Genomic DNA, 20,044 nt, shown 5'->3' on the forward strand with positions numbered 1-20,044 from the left:
CAATTAAAAATTTTATTTTTTTAATTAATTTTATTAAATAAAAAAGTCTGACAATAAAATATTTGTAATTTTTCAAATCACAAAAAATAATTTATATTTTAAGTAAATTTCAAAAAGTGTATTTGTGATTTACCCTAAAAATAATGTGATAATTAAATGAATGTCAATAAATTCTTTGTTTAGGCTACAAAACTCATCAAGTAATTATGTAGTATACTTTTTTTTTTTTTGGGTAAGAATTTTATGTTTTATATCATCACTCATGATAAATAAAATAAATATTTAAAACTTGTTTAAGATTAATTTATTATATAAATAAGTTAAACTTAAACATATTTCGAAACTCGTAAAGTTATCAAACCAAACTTATCAAACCAAACTTCTCAATGCGGTTTGTATGAAAACTTATCCAACCTTATATCTAGGTATTTGAGTAATTATTTTTACAAAAATTTCATATTGACAATGGATGTACACATGACATGACCATGTAATGTTTTGAACTTGTAATAATTTTTATTTGTTTTTTTATTTTTAAAAATTTGACAACAGTAGCTAACTACACATTTTGACGTTAGCCCTTTAAATATTACACTTGCGCTACTTTGCCTCCTTGTTCATTACAACATGGTTGATTGTTTAGAAATTAACTATAATTGCTAACTAGATTACATTCACACAAATTCAATAGTTTAAGGAGCATATTGAAAACATGTAGTATTTTAGGGGTGCAAAATATAATTTAACCTATTTCTTAAATGAAGATTCCCACATAAATGCCACATCTCCCCAACCCAATGTATCACAAATTGCCTCCATCTCCTACATCAATAAATTAACACAAAGTACATCCATAGATGAATAAAACACTAGAATATTCAAAATTAAACAAAATTTGCAGAGAGAATCTCTTCCATCATCTTTTCTTTGACTTCTTGGATGACTTCCCATGTGAATATCTTTCAATTCCTTCCACTTCATCATCTTCTCCCCCTCTTCTTTTCTTCTTGCCACCAGCTTCTTTAATTTTCTACAAAAATTTCCGAATTAAGAAATATAAATCATTCAAATAGGGGCAATAATAATATTAACAAAAAAAAAAAGACCAACAAAGTGACTAAATTTCTTATTTTTAGATACAGGTCGTGACCAGGAGTGAGGGCCACCCATTTTCTTATTCTCCTCTCTCTGTAAATTGACAAGTTCTCAACTGCAAACTTCAGTGAAATCCCATAGTATAACAAAAAATTCAAGGGCAGTCTGCAAAAGAGACGCATGCTATTGTAACAAGTGTTCCATTGAATCGGGAATTTTAAATATATATAAAACAAAAAAAAAACAAAAAAAAAAAAAGTGAAATTTTGGAGCGTAGCCAGCAAACAAGAGATAAGTACAAGGGCAGCAGTCAACCTGCTGCAAGTTTGTAACCAATATCATTATCATATGGTTAGTTTGACTAATGTGACTATCAGCCACTGATACCTGATGTACTGACTAGTTCCTAGCATCAACTTGAATTACTATTTTATCATTCAATTCCTATAAAATACATGATGGATATTATAGAAATCCTGATCATCACCACAAAGCCAATCAGAGGACAATACAACATGGCAAAGGCTAGCAAATAATCAATATGAAATTCATGAATTTGGTAGGCAAATCTTCCTAATGAACTCCATCCATTAAACCCTGGAAACCGACAAAAACACCAATTCACTATGTCCCAATTGATACTGCAAGCTCAGTTCTGGTCCTTCATAAATTAGAAAAGATAATAATAGAGAAGTTAACGACTTCATACCATATCCGCTATTCTTTTGGCCTCTGTGACGCGCTCCAACAACAGCAGAACTTCTTCTTCTTGAGCTGGAAACATGGGTAACTTCTTACCTGAAAGATGGATAAAATGTTAGTGAGGAACAGTTTATCATGGATTGACTACCACACCAGTGTAATGTATTTCCTACCAATAAGCTTCTCTATCTGTATATACCACTCCAACTCATACTGACTAACTATCGAGATTGCAACCCCAGATCGTCCTGCCCGAGCGGTTCTTCCCACTCGATGTATGTAATCCTACAGGCCATTCATAAATTAGAAAGTTAAAGCACATCAGATTAAGCGAGGATAACAACTTTCTTTTCCTAATATTGCTGTTTTAAGTAAAATCCTAATCAATAACACATTCATTGTCAGGGATGTCTAGGTGCATGATTTCCCATGCTTGCGACTAACTGCAGGAGCTTTAAGAAATTATATACATAAACATTTAAAAGAACTAAGGCAGAAGTAAACAAATGATAAAATCAATAAGAATACGAAGAATATTACCCAGAAAAAAAAAAAAGAGAGAAAAAAAAGAAATTTTCTTTTTTACATGAAATAAGTATGTGTTAGTGGAAACAATTGTTCCTAGGGATTGTGACAATATATAATCTAGGTATGAGTGGAAACATAATCAAAGTTGTGATGGATAATTGAGAGAAACATTTAAGCACCAACTCAAATAGGAACTTAATCAAGACAAGGAAAATTTGCCACGCCAATCAAATGCTACTTTAACTTGGTTAGACCTAATTTTGTAAGGGAATTCTAGATCATAAATGGTAACTAATGTATAGTGCAAAAAAGCATAACCCATAAAACAATGGAAGTATGGGAAGTAACAGCACCAGATGGTGCAAAGGTCTAGGCTGAAGTGCCAGATACAAAACCTGCATTTAGACACCAAATGGAAAGGATGCCTAACCTTCGAGTTTGACGGGATATCATAATTGATGACCATATCCACAGATGGAATATCAAGTCCTCTACTGGCGACATCAGTGCAGACAAGGATATTACACTCTCCAGCCTTGAACTTGTTTAAGGCTCCAAGTCTTTTCGCCTGCCACACATATTTCTTAGACAAGGTGACAGTAAATTTGAACTAAACAGGAGTGATGCAAATGAAGACCACTGAGTATTTAAAGCAAACCCATGATACAATATTGTCAATCTATCATAAAGCCCATGTACATACCTGGGTCATATGACCACTAATAGGGATGGCCCTTAAACCAAGGTTTCGAAGCATTTGAGCCAAAAGGCCTGTCGAATCACATGTTCGAGTAAAAACCATTGACGTACTTCCAGATTTCTCAGTCAGAATATATACAAGATAGCAATTCTGCAGCCAATAGCAGAGATGAATTCAGAACTTAAGAACAATACCACAAGATGATAGGGTGGTGCACATTATGAAGGCAGTTTTTGCATCAACTATTCCAATTGGGACCCATGCTAGGTACACAAGGCCACACACTTTCCCCTCACTGGGAACCACTAACTATCTAGTTTGCCAATTATAAAAGCAAGCCTAACAGGATAGTTTTCACGTCTGCTTCTTGGTGCTAACCTTATACACATCTTTAATAACTAAGCATAAAATTGATTTAAGCCTTCAATTTATTTTGGTTGGTATTTAAGTTTTTAATTTCAACATTTCAACTTCAACCAAATAATCAGATATATTAAGACAAGAAGATGATCTGCTCTTTGAACGGCAGCCTCAGGGATAAACTAAATAAAATAATCACTATATAATCAAAACCAACTGATTCACACTTTTTTTTTGTTCTGTTGTGTACTTTATCGTTCCTTTTTTTTTTGGCTGATTGTTGGCTACTGTTGCATCTTCTTTTTGGTATAGTACTGTAACATTCTTCAACTTGTTCAAAATTAACACTGTAGACAGAATGCACTGCCTCCTGTTGCCATTTCCTATCTCAAGATTTTCAAAAAATGAACTACAACAGAAACTCCAAATGCTATAGGAGGAAACCTTGTGCTTCGCAGGGACAAAGAGATACTGCTGCTTCAGTGAATCAACAGTGGAATATTTAGATGCAGCCTCAATCTGAGAGGATTTACAAATTGATGTTAGATACAGATTAATGAAGAAAACCATGCAGAAAAATGATGCAGTGACAATTATTATTTATCATACCTTCACAGGATTCCTCAGGCAAGCCCTCTGGAGCTTCCTTACCTGCAACAACCAGGGAGTAACTTGGTCAACAGTTTCCTTACTTGTAAGAAACACACCAATTTCTTGAAATCACGACATATATTTAACCAAGGTTCTAACAAAAGCACACAATAATTTATTGTTTCCTGCTTCTATCGTCCGTCATATTTAAAGTTTCAGGTATATTAAAGTTTGAGTGGGCTCTAATAGAGGGAACATGGTAAGAGCAGAAGAAGGTTCAAATAATTTCAGCACCTAGATTATTTGCACAGAGTATGAGGGGCCATGTGATTCAGAACACAATCACATCACCCATCAAACAAAAGAATACATCACATGGAAGATAGCAGAATCATTGGCTTCATGTCCAAAAAAAAGGTTTTCCCTTTTTCTATTTATTATAACTTTTTGGGGTATTCAGATAAATATCAATTTAAAGCATAAAATAGAGACCAAATAAATAAAAAATGCAGGACTACAAATAATCAGATTTCAAAATCCTGCTTTTGGACTCCCACATACTATTATTTTGTTTGTTGGCAACACTGCAGCAAGAATGGACACTACTAGTTGTCTTTTTCTACTTCGTCAAGCAACCACTGTGATTAAGAACATAAGAAGAATTAACAGAAAGAAAACAAGTCACCCCTCTTGCTTGAGCTTTTGTTTACTTTTTTTTGCTATCCAAGGCCAATTGACAATCTTGATACAGCTGAGGATGGCATTCAAAAACACCTGGCTGAGAGATGAGGCAGTAGGGAACCTATTATTTCAAAGTCAAACTCTCAGGTTTTTAGCTTGGGAGGGTGGAAGATCCCATTAATCCAATAAAGGAAGAGAATAGGTGAGTGTGTAGTAGGTATGGAGTAGGTGAGGAGTAGGTGAGTGTGTAGTAGGTATGGAGTAGGTGAGGAGTAGGTGGAGAGTAGGTGAAGTAGGTGAAGTAGGTGAGTGTGTAGTAGGTGGTAGTGGTAGGTGTGTAGTAGGTGAATTTTAACAGCCCCCGCAAACTCAAAGGGGATAGGAACTAACCAACTTGAGTTTGGAGAGAGTAACAAAACAAGAAAATACATAAAAATAAAAGAGGATAGGAGACACTGTATGGTCGTGTCAGACCATTGGTGAAGACACTGGATGGTGGTGTCATAACGTTGTAGAGGACACTGTATGGGGGTGTCATAACGTTGTAGTGGACACTGTATGGTGGTGTCATAATGGTGTAGAGGACACTGTATGGTGGTGTCATAACGGTGTAGAGGACACTGGATGACGGTGTCAGACCGATGTAGAAGACAGTTTATGGGGTCATGTCGGACCGTTGTAGAAGACAGTTTATGGAGTCATGTCGGACCGTTGTAGCAGACAATGTTGTGACAGTTTACGGAGTCTTGCTGGACCCTTGTAGAAACTAACCGGAATCAATGTCGGGACAGTTTACTGAGTCTTGTCGGACCCATGAAGGAGCTAATCGGAATCAATGTCGGGACAGTTTACAGAGTCTTGTCGGACCCATAAAGGAGCTAACCGGAATCAATGTCGGGACAGTTTACAGAGTCTTGTCGGACCCATGAAGGAGCTAACCGGAATCAATGTCGGGACAGTTTACAGAGTCTTGTCGGACCCCTAAAAAGTCGCATCCTCAAAAGGTGTGCCCAATTTGTCAAAAGGCGTGCCATCAAAAGACGTGCCCAATCCATAAAAAGGCGTGCCATCAAAAGACGGGCCATCAAAAGGCGCGCCCATGTTGTCGTCGAGCGCCGAGCGGCGCATGATGCACGTGTCTGCCTCTTCGTCAGGGTCTTTATAAACTGAGGCGGAGGCTGTGCTTGAGGCAGAAGCGAAGACAAAAAAACCTGGGAAAAAACTTCTGAAAAACTCTTCATTTTCTGAGAGAGATATTCGTTTTCTGAGAGATTGCCTCTAAGAGCTGCAAATCTTGAAACACTCTGTAACCAACCCTTCCGAACCTTATCAGTCTGAAATTGCTATTTCGCTGAAACACTCAGCAACCCAAAAAACATGGCCTCTTCTTCCCGTTCAACTACCCAGAATATGGCCTCTTCATCCTGTGGTTTACTCACTCTCTTTCCCGACCTCAACGAGTCAACAAGAGAGATAACTGGTGCGGTGGCCCGTGAACCTCAACAAAACACCTCTGGTTTTGCTCCGTTGAACTTTCCGATGCGGTCGGTGGAGCAAAAAATGGCGGTGCAAACTAATATTGAGGCCAATCAGTATACTTTGAAGTCATGTGTGGAAACCATGACTGCGGTCACAAACTTGTCGCACCGGCTGCAGAGCAGGACAAATGAGGTGCAGCAGTTAAATGCCCAACTGGCTCTGCTCCAGCGCATGTATAAGGATGCGCGAGCAGAGATAAGTGTGCTAAAGGCGGAAAACAAGGAGCTGAAGCGGAAGGCCACCGTGATGTTCCGATTTGGAGATCCGGCATATGCTGCAGTGGAGGAGCAGCGGGAAGTGAACGTGCTCGGTGGCGTGGGAAACACGGAGGCAACACCGTCAAGGGCCGCGCAGGACGGAGGCAAGAAGAAGAGACCGGCGGCAGAGTAGAGAAGAAAAATCCCGCCTGTGGATGAGGCTGTTTGTGTATTTTTTTTTTTTTTTTTTTTTGGTGGAAAATGGCGATCGGGGTGAGCCCCGACATGAATAAAATGAGTTTGGTGTGCAGTGCTTCTGCTTCTTTTTTTTTTTTTTTTTTTTTTTTGTGGAATGAAAATAAAAGAAAATTGATAAAAATCAGAAGTGGTTGGAATGTACAAATATATAGATATAGATAGAAAATAAAAGATAGTTGATGAGAATGATGGAACCCGGAGTAATAATAATAATAAGAATAATAATAATAAAATGGATATCATGGAGGGATGATGCTCACCAACGGAGAGAAATAATAATGAAATTTGTTTTTTTTTTTTTTTTTTTTATAATAAAAATAATAATAATAAAAATAAATAAATAAAAAAAATAAAATAAAAGAAAGAAAGTGGAGCAACGTGGGTTGATTAAAAAAAGGATTGTGGATTTGAAAGTGGAAAGATGAGAGAGAGAGAGTGGGGTACATGATGGGTATGTGATAAAATAAAATATAAAATCAGTGGATTGGTTTGGACAAAAATAAGAATAAAAGGAATAAAAAAAGAAAAGGAAAATGTTTATGTATAATATATATAAAACTCACATGGTTTTGACGTCAATTGACAGCCTGCCCACCATTACAACAAACCAAGCCGACAAAATCCTTAGAAAATCCCGCAGCACGTGATGGACCACAGTCATACCTGCACTAGCCAGCTACCACACATGCCCACAAGCTACTGTCTGCAATTGTAGCTGGAACATCACCCCAAGAAAGCAGAAGGTGGAGGGCAAACATTTAGCACAAAGCATTCCAAAAAGCACACAGCATCTCTCTCTCTCTCTCCACTACTTTCTCTCTCTGAATTCCCCTATTTTTCATTGTTGTATGATCTGGGTTCTACAGTCTTCTAGTTTCACTGATCGGAGCAAATACCATGGAAGGGCCGAAAAGAAATTACAAGCCTCATCCCCACTGAAAAAATTGTGCTCCTCTATCTTCACAAACTGTGGCTGATACGCCTTCTGTGCATCCAACAGAATCACTTTCGAGTCCGAAAATGGGTAGCAATTCACACCCGAACTTCAGCATCGCCGCCGCCGCCGCCGACGAGGAGCTCGGAGACACCATGAACTGGTGGTGGTGGTGGTGTATAAGATTGACAAGGTGTTGGAACCCAGTGAGTTGTTTAAGGCAGCGGCGCCGGGGCCGGATGCTCCAGCGGACACAGCGGCGGACCAAACCGCCAGTGATAGTGGGCGTGGGAGTGAAGGTATGTGTAGAAAATTCTAGCGGACTAGGTTGAGGTCCGGCGGGCAGCTAAGGTGAGGTTGCCGCCCGCCGAGGAAGCGAAAATACTATGTTCTAAACCTGCTCTGATACCATGCAAAAATTTGATATATTATTGATTGATGTATTGATATATTACAATGATTCCTATATATAGAAGAGAGGATGTGGGAAGAGAATAGGTGAGTGTGTAGTAGGTATGGAGTAGGTGAGGAGTAGGTGAGTGTGTAGTAGGTATGGAGTAGGTGAGGAGTAGGTGGAGAGTAGGTGAAGTAGGTGAGTGTGTAGTAGGTGGTAGTGGTAGGTGTGTAGTAAGTGAATTTTAACAGTCCTTAACCTCTTGTATATTACAAAAATAATATCTTGCACACGAGGCTGGCAAGCTCAACATCCAATTTACAGTAAGCGTTGTGGGCCATCTCATTCCCTAAAACTGATAAACCACGCTAACATTAGATTTAAATATTATAACTGAATCAACTCAACAAACTTCATGTTTGATTAGACTGAGATACAAATCAACTTTATGTAGCACTAACGATTTTTTATGGTTGGCTAAACAGTAGAGGGGATATGTGTGGAAATAAGAAACATAACCTTAATGCTTCTTTTTTTTTTTGTTGTTGGTAATTTTGTGTTTAATTACCAAAAAAAAGATATCATAATGTGACTAAATACACGTACCAGGTACAACCACCCATAAGGGCATACACCCCCAAAGAGAGAACACACCTAACCTGAAACTTAGCCAAAATAAATAAAGCCCATCACAACTAGATTGGCTAGGGGGAGGGGTAAAACCTTAAAGTCAACATATGGCAACCAATAAACATCCCACATGGTAGAAATACTAGTTTGGTGTAAATATCCATTTCGTTAGAGAAATGAAATAGTCCCCCACTGGTCACAACAAAACCAACTATTACAGGGCACAAAGACTCCAGTTGAATAGCACAACAAGAGGCAAAGCGGGAGATCTCTTGCCCCAAAAAATAAACCCTTCATTTTCTGACAGAACATGTATAAGAGCCCAGGATGAGCATGGTCAGACAGGATAGGTGAGCCAGATGGCTGATAAACACCTCTCCCAACAGCAACGTGCTTGGCCATGCATGGTTGCCATCCATCTTCAATCTCATGACAACACCAACATAGCCCTGGAAATAACACCAACCAACAGACTGCATTTCCCAAAGCCCCCTCTCTATCTCCTCACTGAAAAAGTGATGCATACAGCCAAAAAGAAGTACTAGCCCATTGTTGAATGGATGCCATAGCATTCACTATCAAAGGCACATTACTAGTAGCCGCCAGCATGACCAATACCCAAGGAGGTTAAGGCTAAACAACTACAAACAGAACCCACAAAGCTCAGGACTAACAACACTCAACATCGGAACTCCGAGGAAGCTACTTCCAACCAAACATGCAAACCCAGCACTGAACTAAGGTGGTGCGACGCATGGCACACCCCACCGAAATCTTCGCCCTCACTCCTCCAATGGCCTCACACTGAACTAAGGTGGTGCGACGCATGGCACACCGCTTCTCATCACCATAGCCAGGAAAAAATGATAAGAGAACAAAGACCCACCAGTATACAGGTCCTGCACCCCTATTGGACAACCAAAACCCGAAGACCAACAAGTTAGCAAGCCAAATCAAAGCACACCCAGCCAAGAGAAATGTCTAAATCCCCTGAACATCCATAAAAGGACACCAAAGACACTACTCAGACAAGAACTGAGATGGAGATTTGACTAACACCCTAACGATGAATAAACAATTTTTTTTTTTTCTGGGTAACAAAAATGGATGTGCAGATAGGCTACTCCACACATCCGCCGGGGAGCATTGCCCCTTAATACCCCCAAACATCTGCTGAAACCAACACTGCACTTACGTCGGGGCCGAGTTAAGGTTCCAGCGTACTCTGGGCATTAAGAAGTAGGTGGGGAGACTTGAACCCAGGCATTGAGAGAGGTAGACAAGCTCCTTACCACTAAACCAACAGATCATTGGTAACAATGAATAAACAATAATCCAAGGGTATAAAGAGGTTCTCTATGAAAATCTCCATCTTCTCCATGATATAGAGCCATGGGAAAAGCTCAAGAGATGTGTGAAAATCTCCATCATCTCAACACAACCTTTAGACATGTATGGGTGTCATGCGTTTCAAGGATACAAAAAAAACTAAAGGAAGATTATGTCCAAATAATTCATTATTGAAAAACCTGAAGACACCTCTCCGTTTTTTTTGGAAACAGCAATTTCAAAATCAGGTTTTTTTTCTCAAAAAGTTTTATGTAGTTTCTGATAAATATTGGCAGCAGGGAGCTTGATGCGTACAATAATTATTGAGGAAGGCAAGAAGTGTCAATTGGATAATAAAAGAACATTTCAAAAAACATTTAACTGCAGTTTTGTATACAGATAAATTTTCATGAGTTCAAAAAACCAAGTCAATAAATGAGACAACAATCAGGTAGAACTTATGTAGCCAATACAAACAATCATGAACTCATAACCGAAAAACAATAATTTTTTATGAATTCATAAAACTAAATAAAACTTGTAAGTACATGGGAAAAAAATACTCGAACATGTATTTTTTGGTCATAGTAGTAGGAAAAATATTCAAACACATGCCTTTTTTGTCATAGTAGCAGAATATAAATATGTATTTCGTTCGCGAGGAATAACACTCAAAAGTTCATCAATTGCTTTCTCAAAATCCTCATTTAGCAACCTATCTGCTTCATCCAATACCTGACAAATGTACAAACAAGCCACGCATTTAAGAACTTACTTATTAGACACATATTATTCATGTAACACATCATTTCGTACTTTAAGTCACCATGTTAGGCACCAATTCCAAAATCAAGTAACCCATCAAGTGGAATAAATTATAATAAACAATGAAGTTTCTGAATAAAAATCATAATAAATAATGAAGTTTCTTAGTAACTTTGCCAACTAATCACAAATAAAACATATAGGATAAATGGCTGCAATGTTAACATGCTCCATTCGCATAGACAAACATAAGCTTTCCATTTATGGGGTCACATATCGAGGTACACAGTGGGAATCTAAAAATTGATAATGAGATACAATGAGAATTAACAACCTTGCATATGAGAATTGAGTGAACTTTTGGCATGCAACAATTATATAGGTCCCTTTGGCACATTAGAGCTAGTCCGCTACAAATTCTTAGTGAAAAACATAGTGCACTTGGCACATTTATAATCACAGCACATAAAATAGTGAGATAAAGAGATAACCTCTGAGAAACTTAAAACAAGGCATAAAACATCTTACCAAGTATTTTAATGTCCGAAGAGAAAAACCTTTAGTGTTGGATAGATGATCCAAAAGACGACCAGGAGTTGCAACCTACAAAGACGACCAAAACTAAATGAATGCACAAAATAAACAAACTAAAATTAAATTGGGATAATAAAGAAAAATAAAAAAAGAAATTCCAATAGATCAACATATCTACAGTTGGGGCAAGATCCTTAATGGCATTAAAAAAATCATTGAGTGATCAGACAACACTGAATTTCATAAATTATTTGTCACAATAATGATTATGTCATGGAAAGCAAAACACAAACTTAGTGCCCCATTACTTTGAAGTTTGACTTCTAGTTGTGTTTCTACCCTCAGAAGGGGTTCCCATGAGGCTCATAGAATTGTCCACTTCTACCAACATACCAAAAGTCTTTAATCAATATTCAATTGTAAGAACTTCAAATCTGAGAAAAAGAAATATGCTTGCCAACATGATTTGTATTAGGGAAAAAATCACAGTTCTGTAGTTCATGGCAAACTGACACACAAAATTATGGGCATTTAACAATAAAGGGCATACATGTCAAGGGAGAAAAAAATAGAGAGCAAAGATACCCATGCTATAAATAGGAACACTTACAACGATGTGTGGTCGCTTCCCAAGGGCAATGCTTTGTTGCACATTGTCAACCCCTCCAACAAGCTGCATAAAAAGTTTTAGAAGCCACTATTATAATATTTGAAAAGTCTAAAATAAATTTTAAAAAAAATTCAAGAATAAAAAAAAGATGAGAATTACATATTAATTTTTTAAACTTTCAATGTCCAAATAAGACATCTGAAATTTATACATGTGATACATATAATTTAACAGAGAAGCTTACCACAGCACACTTTACACCGATGCCAGATCCTAAAGCTTCAAACTGTTCAGCAATCTGGATTGCAAGTTCCCTAAAATAAGGAAAAGAAAACTGAATAAATACTGTACTAAAGGTTATCCACGAATAAGCTTTCTTCTTGCAAACAAACAAATGAATCAGATAACAAACCGTGTTGGGGAGAGCACACAAGCGAAAAATGCTTGAGGAGTTTCCAAAAGGGCTTGGAGAATGGGGAGTGCAAAAGCTCCAGTTTTACCAGATCCTGTTTGTGCAAGCCCAATCAAGTCCTTTCCTAGATGCACAATCCATACAGCAGAATCAGCAAGTTGAATAGACTCAGAAAACAAATTGGCCCATAAAGTATGGATCGCTTAAAAAAAGGTTATATTTAGAAAAATGCTGCAAATGAAATGGTCCCCTTAACAAACAAGATCCTGATAAGGAATGGACAGTGTGAAATGAAGAAACAAAGAAAACCTTCCAGTGCATGAGGAATAGCTTCAGCCTGTATCTTGGATGGGTGTTTCCAGCCTAGATTATCACAAACCTCTATCAATTGGTCACATACTCCCAAATCTTTGAATGACTTGACTTCTTCTTTGTCCTCTTCCATTTTAAACTACTAATCTGCCAACAGAGAAAAAAAAAAAAAAAAAAAATATGTAATCAAGTTAAATTATTGACACAAATCCTATTGAAAACATCTACATCTACAGCTATCTACAATAAAAATCAAATTCTGTAACAATATTTATCTATTTATACTATTCTATAATGCTCACAAACATGTCAAATATTATTAGAACAAAATACACACTGCAGTGAACAACAACAGCATCCTTAGAATATCCTACAGATTGCAACCAATCAAGAATGAATGTTCCTAATAATAATTAGTACCCATTATTACACTAAATACTTAAGATGCCAAATTATCATGACAGCTTTCATTAACTTCAAAAGAATTCTACTTTTGTATAGCAAATCTGCTTATAATTATATGAAAATAATGTGACAATGCTTGAAAGTATCTAGGTATGTTAGGAAGACCACGTGTTCATGAGCCCGACCAATGAAATGTTATAGTTTGTCCACATCTCCTTGTTATTAGGGCCATGCATTCATTTCGCCCCTTACTATTTGTTGGGCACACAGCCAACGTGAAATTCCTGGAAGATAGGATAATTATTCACAACAGAGAGAGCATTTGAAGAACCATTACAAAATTTCCATGAAAGGAGAAATTTCTTAGAGATCTTGTAGAAAATGTAACCAGTGCCACTAAATTGAATTGGCTACAAGGGCACAATTGAAAACAAAACGAACCTTGTTATCCAATTTAATATTGTGAATCTGCAGCTATCTACTCTATTACCCAAAACTAATGTAAGTCATCAACCTTGCCCCCCCAAAATAGACCATCCTCAAATCTACAAATGATAAGAAAGCTTATCAATGGCTTCACTACCAATAGTCGCCACAAGAGCACTTCCCACCATTAAAATGATGAAACCTGTAAGGATCCCTCAATACAATTTCCCGCTGGATAATTTTACTGACAAATTTGAAAACAGAATGGCAATCACCACAAACGCGAAGGTTCTTGAAAATTCTAAGCCTCGAATCTTCTGGCACATTGATCAACCCATATGCTAATGCAAGTCTCTCGCTGTGGTTCCAAAGATTGTGCTCCTTTTGTTCTTCGTCAGTGTCATGCAATGCGAACGTTGTGTCTGGCACATAACCTGCTTCTGTAATCATCTTCCTAAGCTCCCCTAATTTCACATGTATCTGTCGAGTCTGCGGGTGGGACTGGTCTCCAATGCCAAACGAACTCACTTCATTTTTCAACTTGATCCAACTACAAGCCGGTTGCTTCTTTATGTGATATGATTGCATTTGTCCCCTGACATTCTCTACATGGTCCCATTTCCCAGAATTTGCACAGACATTTGAATAAAGAACATAAGCTGAATCGTCTGATGGGTTGGAATGGAGAAGATGCTCAGTGGCTTTCCTTCCCAACACCAAATTTCCATGGATCCTACACGCTGCCAACAAACTTCGCCAGACAAAGTCATTTGGTGGCACGGGCATTTCTGTAATGAAATTTTCAGCCTCAGAAAGCCTTCCTGAACGTCCAAGAAGATCAATAATGCATACACAATGCTCTATTCCAACTGGCACACCAAACTCCTTAGTCATCAAAGCAAAATATGAAAGGCCCTCATCCACAAGACCACCATGACTACAAGCAGATAGAAGAGAGACAAAGGTGACGTGATCAGGCTTCGATCCTAGTCTTAGCATATCATGAAAAGTTTCTTTAGCTTTATGGAAAGAACCATGTCTGGCAAAAGCGGAAATTAATATGTTCCAAGATAATCGTGATCTCATGTTTGGTTCAGGAAGCATTTTCAGTGCATCATCCATTTCTCCACACTTTCCATACATATCCATTGTAGCGTTTGTGACATACAAATATGAGTCAAATCCAAGTTTAGTGGCCAGACCATGAAGCTGTTGCCCTTCATCCAAAATAGCCAAGTTGGCAGACGCAGCAAGTGCTGCAGAAAAGCTGAACTGATCTAAATCTACTCCAGCTCTTTGCATCTCAATAAAGAGTTTTAAAGCATTTTCCCCATCACCATGGTGAGCATTTGCAGCAACCATGGCATTCCATGTCACAGGGTTCTTGTCAAGCAATCTGCTAAAGATATAGTTACTTGAATTGAGATCACCACACTTAGCATACATTGTGATAAGGGAATTCTTCACATAATCATCTGACTCAAAACCGGTCAGAACTATATTTGCGTGAAGTGGCATTCCATGTATCATTAGGGCAGCGGGAGCCGAGAAAGCACCAAGAACATTGACAATGGTGATGTAGTTTACAGGTATGCATCCTCCTCTCATCAACTTAAAAAACTTCACTGCCTCACCTGGTTCTTCATTTTCAGCATACCCACCAATAAGTGCATTCCAAGTAACCAAGTCTTGCTTAGACATTTTTTGGAAAACCTGTTTAGCTTCACACATCATGCTGCACTTTCCATACATGGTTACTAGTGCATTGCCAACAATCAAATTGTCATGGAGGCCAACTGTGATCACAAGAGCATGGACAATTTTTCCTTCAACAAGGAATTCAGGGTTCGAGCATGCAGCCAACGCACTAGAAAATGTCACGTAGTTCATTGCTTTTCCCATCTTATACAATTCAGCCAACACTTTTAAGGCATCTAGGCACTTCCCATCCAGAACATAGCCAGCCATTATGGAATTCCATGATATTAAGTCCCTCTCTGGCATTTCTTGGAACAATTCTTCAGCATCTTTAGGTCTTCCAGCCTCAGAGTACATAGTAAGAAGAGTGTTACATACACAAACATTTGAGTCCAATCCCAATTTAACTACCATTCCATGAATCCCACTGCCCCACTTCAAATTATCCTTGGTACCACAGACTGATAACAGAGTGGAAAGTGTGGTTGAATTTATTTCATTATGAACAAGACGCATCAAATGAAAACAACTAAGTGATTCCTTGAAAAGCACATTATGTACATAAGCTGAAACCATTGAATTCCATGAAATTGTGTCTCGTTCAATCATGTGATCAAAGACATAGCAGGCATCTTGTATGCTACAGAAACTGCCAAACATTGAGATGAGAGAGTTTGCAACAGAAACATTAGTCTCATATCCAGTCTTTATAACATGTGCAAGCATTTGACGACCCAGCAACTCATCCTCAAGCAATCCACATGAACTAAATATCGTTGTGAAAGTATTTTGGTTACAACCAACCCCTTCGTGCCTCATTTGTTGATATATATTTAAAACCTCCCTGGAATCTCCAATGTCCAAATATGCAACCATCAATGAACTCCAAGAAACTACATTTCTTTCCGGCATCTCCTCGAAAAGCCTCTTAGCACGAGAAAGAAACCCATATACACCATAAAAATGCAGCAACGCAGTGCCCACAAACACATCCCACAACAAGCCAAGTTTGAGTACAAAACCATGAATTTGAAATCCTTCACAAACCATATTCACTGACCGACTGCATGCAGCCATCAAACTGGCAATCAAATACCCACTTGGCTCAATTCCTTGACTGCACATTTGGGGAAACAAACTAACTGCATCTGGGTATAAACCCACTCGGACATACCCAGACACCATGGTGCTCCAAGAAGTTCCATTCCTCTCGGGCATTCTATCAAACAAGTACTGGGCAGGTTTGATTTTTCCAAACTTGCAATACATGTTGATCAATGTATTCATATAAAAAGTGCCTAAATGGGTCGAACCCTTTAACCAAACTCCATGTAATGCTTTCCCAACAATCTCATGGGTGATTTCTGAGAAACCCTTCTGGAGAAAACTCGAGATCTCTGGGTTTGGGTGCTGGGACAGGGAATGAATTCCATGGCCTGCAGTTTCTTCGAGTTGGGGTTCGAAGTGGGTGGGCAGGGAAAATCTCGATGAAGAAGAAGTCGTGGAGAATTCAGAAAGAGAACCAAACGTGAGAGAGGATAGATTTTTCTTATAGAATTTAGCCAGCTTTGGTTGCTTTGTTGATGTTTTGTTGTTGCTACCATTGAACTTTGTGAACAAAAATCGCATTTAATTGTTCAAACTTTCAAAGACTTTTTGGAAGAGGATTTGGACCATTGGTGCTTCAAATTTCTTTTGTTTCTTTACCCAAATCTTTGAATGACTTGACTTCTTCTTTGTCCTCTTCCATTTTAAACTATTAATCTACCAATAGAAGAAAAAAAAAATGTAATCAAGTTAAATTATTGACACAAATACTATTGAAAACATCTATATCTACACCTATCTAGAATAAAAATCAAATACTAGAACAATATTTATTTATACTATTCTATAATGCTCACAAACAAGTAAAATATTATCCGAACAAAATAAACATACTACAGTAAAAAATAACAACAGCATCCTCAGAATATCCTATAGATTGGCGACCAATCAAGAATGAATGATCTTAATAATAATTAGGATAAATTACTAGCAGGTCCTAATAGTTAGACTTAATTCCTATTAAATCCTATCAATTCATCACTGAAAGTTGGTCCTAACAGAAAACCAAACCAAATCAAACCAAGTCTTAAGTCTTATCAAATGGGGTCGGCTATATGAATCATTCTTCTCCACTTGACTCTATCCAAGGCCATTTCGTTAGTCAAATTAAGGAGATTCATATATTTATTTATTACACTAGCCCACGTCAATCTAGATCCGCCCATTCCCCTAGCACTTCCTTCTACTATCACTGTATCATATCTTTTCACTACTGCCTCTATTGGTCTCTGTTGTATATGACCAAACCATCTCAATCTATTCTCTCTCAACTTATCTTCTATCGGTACTACTCTTACCCATTCTCGAATATATTCATTCCTAACTCTATCTTTTTTCGTCTTACCATACATCCACTTTAACATCCTCATCTCAACAACATTCATATTATCTACATTGAGCTGCTTAGTTGCCCAATATTCCGACCCATACAATATCGCTGGTCTAATAGCCGTTCTATAAAACTTCCCTTTTAGTCTAGTGGGTACGCATATATCGTACAGTACCCCAAACGCATACCCTGCCTTAATTCTATGGACTACATCTGCTCCAATCTCTCCAGCCGTTGTGATAATTGATTCTAAATAATGAAAATGTTCACTCTTAGCAATTTTTTTTTGTGATGAATTTTTCAAGCTGTTACTAAAAAATAATAATTAGTGATTTTTTTGAGTTAATTAACTAAAAATCCTATTTACAAATGTTATGGTAGCTCAGATCCCATTTAAGATTTTTTGAATCAATAAGTCTTATTTAGTAAACTGAGCCAATTTTTAAAACTAAGAACATTATCAATTTTGCATAGTAATGTTCAGATAATTGTTTCACTAACCGATAAAAAAAAAAGAGCATGAAATTACACGTTTTTACCCGTTTGGTTATTGGTTTGATTCAACTATCCAATAAAACCAAAAACATTAACAGTTTATTTCCAGTTTTAAAACTAAGAATAGTATCAATTTTTTCATTTTTAAATTTTTTTTTTTTTTTTTTTCCAGTTTTGCACATCAATGTTCCATCACCATACTCCTTTATAGACACAAAATTTTCAGTTTTGTACAAAAAAATAACTCAACTTTTTCAATTTTTTCCAAAATTGCGCATATTTTTTTTTTTAGTTTTTTAAATTTGAAAGTTGATATTTTAAAGTTTTGAAAATCAAAATAAATGTCAAACCATCATGTTCCTTTATAGATAATCATAAATGATGAACAATCATTGTTTAAAAAACAATTCCGATTATTAAAATTTAATGAAACTTGAAGGTCCAAAAAATCTTAGTTAGGACTTAATAGAGTAAAAGTTCATAAATTAGAACTTGTATGTAAATGCCTCAGTTTTTTTTTTATATAAAAATGTAGTTAATTATCACAGGATCTATTGGGACCCGCACGTAAGTCCCCTTAATAATCAGTACTCATTATTATAGTAAACATTTAATATGCCAAATTATCAGGGGAGCCTTCATTAACTTCAAAAGACTTGTATGTAGGTATTTGTTTGTTGAGAAATACAAAATGTGTCATCTTATAAGTCTTCAACTCTACAACAATAAAATTAAAAAAAAAATGGAGAATAAACCTAGTTATAGTTATGGGTCTGTGGTTCAATTATTAGATCAATTAGAATCAAACTATTTGTTATGTTCTACCGGACCATGTTTATAAAATCAATTTCTATCTGCATAACAATAATTATGATGAATAAATAAATAATCGAACACAGTAAAGTAAGTCCTTCTTTAACCAGTAACATCAAGACGGCACATAAATGGCAGGTTGATATACATCCAGAAAAATAGTAAGGTTTTTAAGAATAAAAAGCACTGAACCAGATTGAACCAGATTTGATGGAGAAAAATCATGAATCATACATATACATGCAGAGAGAGAGAGAGAGAGAGAGAGAGAGATTGCCTCTTCTGGAGCGGTGTCGCCGTGCGCCGTTGGTGGAGCGGTGTCGCATTCAGGGAGAGAGATAGGTCGGCTGGGTAAAGGGCGAAGAGAGAGAGTCTGAATGGGGGGTTTATATATAGGGTTTTAGTTTACATTTGAGGTGGTTTGATTTTTATTTTTTATTTTTTATTTTATTTTGATTAGGGTGACAGCTTCTCTATACTTCGAAATCAGATTGACAATATTTGTTGGCCGATGCTGGGCTCAATTCTGGGTTCATCTGAATAGTTTAAACTGCTAGTGTGTAGTGTTCGCCAAGTATTTTATCTCTGCAAAATATTAAATTGATCGGATATCGATAATTATTTGATCAGTTTATATTTGTTTCAACGGCAATTATGATTTTTAAAATAAATTGCAAACACAAATACAAATTGATGAAATGACTATCGACATGTAATTAATTTAATTTTTTGTAAATGTGATGTACTCGACAAATTCTACATATTGAACGGTTTGAATTATCGAGACGACTCCAAATCGAGTCCAACATGACCCAACAATACTGTCCAATCTATTTTCCTTTAAAATATTTTTTAGAAATTCAATTTCTTAAAACTAATCTCTAATATATTAATTATTTATAATAAAAAAAAAAAAGTTAAAATTCAACTAGATTATATTTTTACTATTTAAAAATAAATAAATCTTAATTTATTTATTTTTTTGCTTACTAGATTGATTGTATAATAATGATCAAAGGAAAATGGGGAAAGCACCATTAAATCTCTAATTTGGGAATGTTAATCCATTTAGTCCCGACGTTTTTTTGTTGGACTAATAGGTCCTATTTTATGTGTAAAAGCATTAGTACCATTTTTTTACGCATCTGGGTCAGTAATTGAGGGGGTAATTTTGGGTTGGTGTTTATGTGTAATTTACC

At 36.8% G+C, this 20,044-nt stretch overlaps 1 protein-coding gene across 5 annotated transcripts; it reads right to left on the reverse strand.

Moving 5' to 3' along the window:
• Positions 1-720: 720 nt before the first annotated feature.
• Positions 721-19,261, reverse strand: LOC114273103 (DEAD-box ATP-dependent RNA helicase 10). Of its 5 annotated transcripts, XM_082892350.1 has the most exons (15): positions 19,123-19,254; positions 13,418-16,864; positions 12,569-12,718; positions 12,260-12,383; positions 12,092-12,161; positions 11,848-11,910; positions 11,232-11,306; positions 10,554-10,673; positions 3,995-4,036; positions 3,830-3,904; positions 3,029-3,175; positions 2,756-2,893; positions 1,971-2,082; positions 1,805-1,893; positions 721-1,030 (listed from the first exon to the last, which is right to left on the reverse strand). In XM_082892350.1, exons 3-15 carry the CDS (start codon positions 12,702-12,704, stop codon positions 917-919), a joined length of 1,305 nt encoding a protein of 434 aa, XP_082748476.1. In that variant the 5' UTR covers positions 12,705-12,718; positions 13,418-16,864; positions 19,123-19,254; the 3' UTR covers positions 721-916. The 5 variants fall into 5 exon arrangements, 4 of the variants coding, with proteins under 4 accessions (XP_082748476.1, XP_028070666.2, XP_082748477.1 ...); XM_028214865.2 differs by lacking the exon at positions 13,418-16,864 and having other exon boundaries at positions 19,123-19,261; XM_082892351.1 differs by lacking the exon at positions 10,554-10,673.
• Between the last annotated feature and the right edge of the window lie 783 nt (positions 19,262-20,044).

The sequence above is a fragment of the Camellia sinensis genome, chromosome 10, assembly GCF_055761805.1.
Source record: "Camellia sinensis isolate YWXY chromosome 10, ASM5576180v1, whole genome shotgun sequence".
Classification (NCBI taxonomy): Eukaryota; Viridiplantae; Streptophyta; class Magnoliopsida; order Ericales; family Theaceae; genus Camellia; species Camellia sinensis.

Bases quoted from the DNA above. Each gene is read 5' to 3' on its own strand.
- LOC114273103 (XM_028214865.2), bottom strand. From the start codon at position 12,704: ATGGAAGAGGACAAAGAAGAAGTCAAGTCATTCAAAGATTTGGGAGTA. The intron at 11,911-12,091 runs GTAAGCTTCTCT...CTTTTTATGCAG, and splicing joins TCGGTGTAAAGTGTGCTGTG to CTTGTTGGAGGGGTTGACAA. The intron at 10,674-11,231 runs GTAAGATGTTTT...TACATTTGTCAG, and splicing joins TTCGGACATTAAAATACTTG to GTATTGGATGAAGCAGATAG.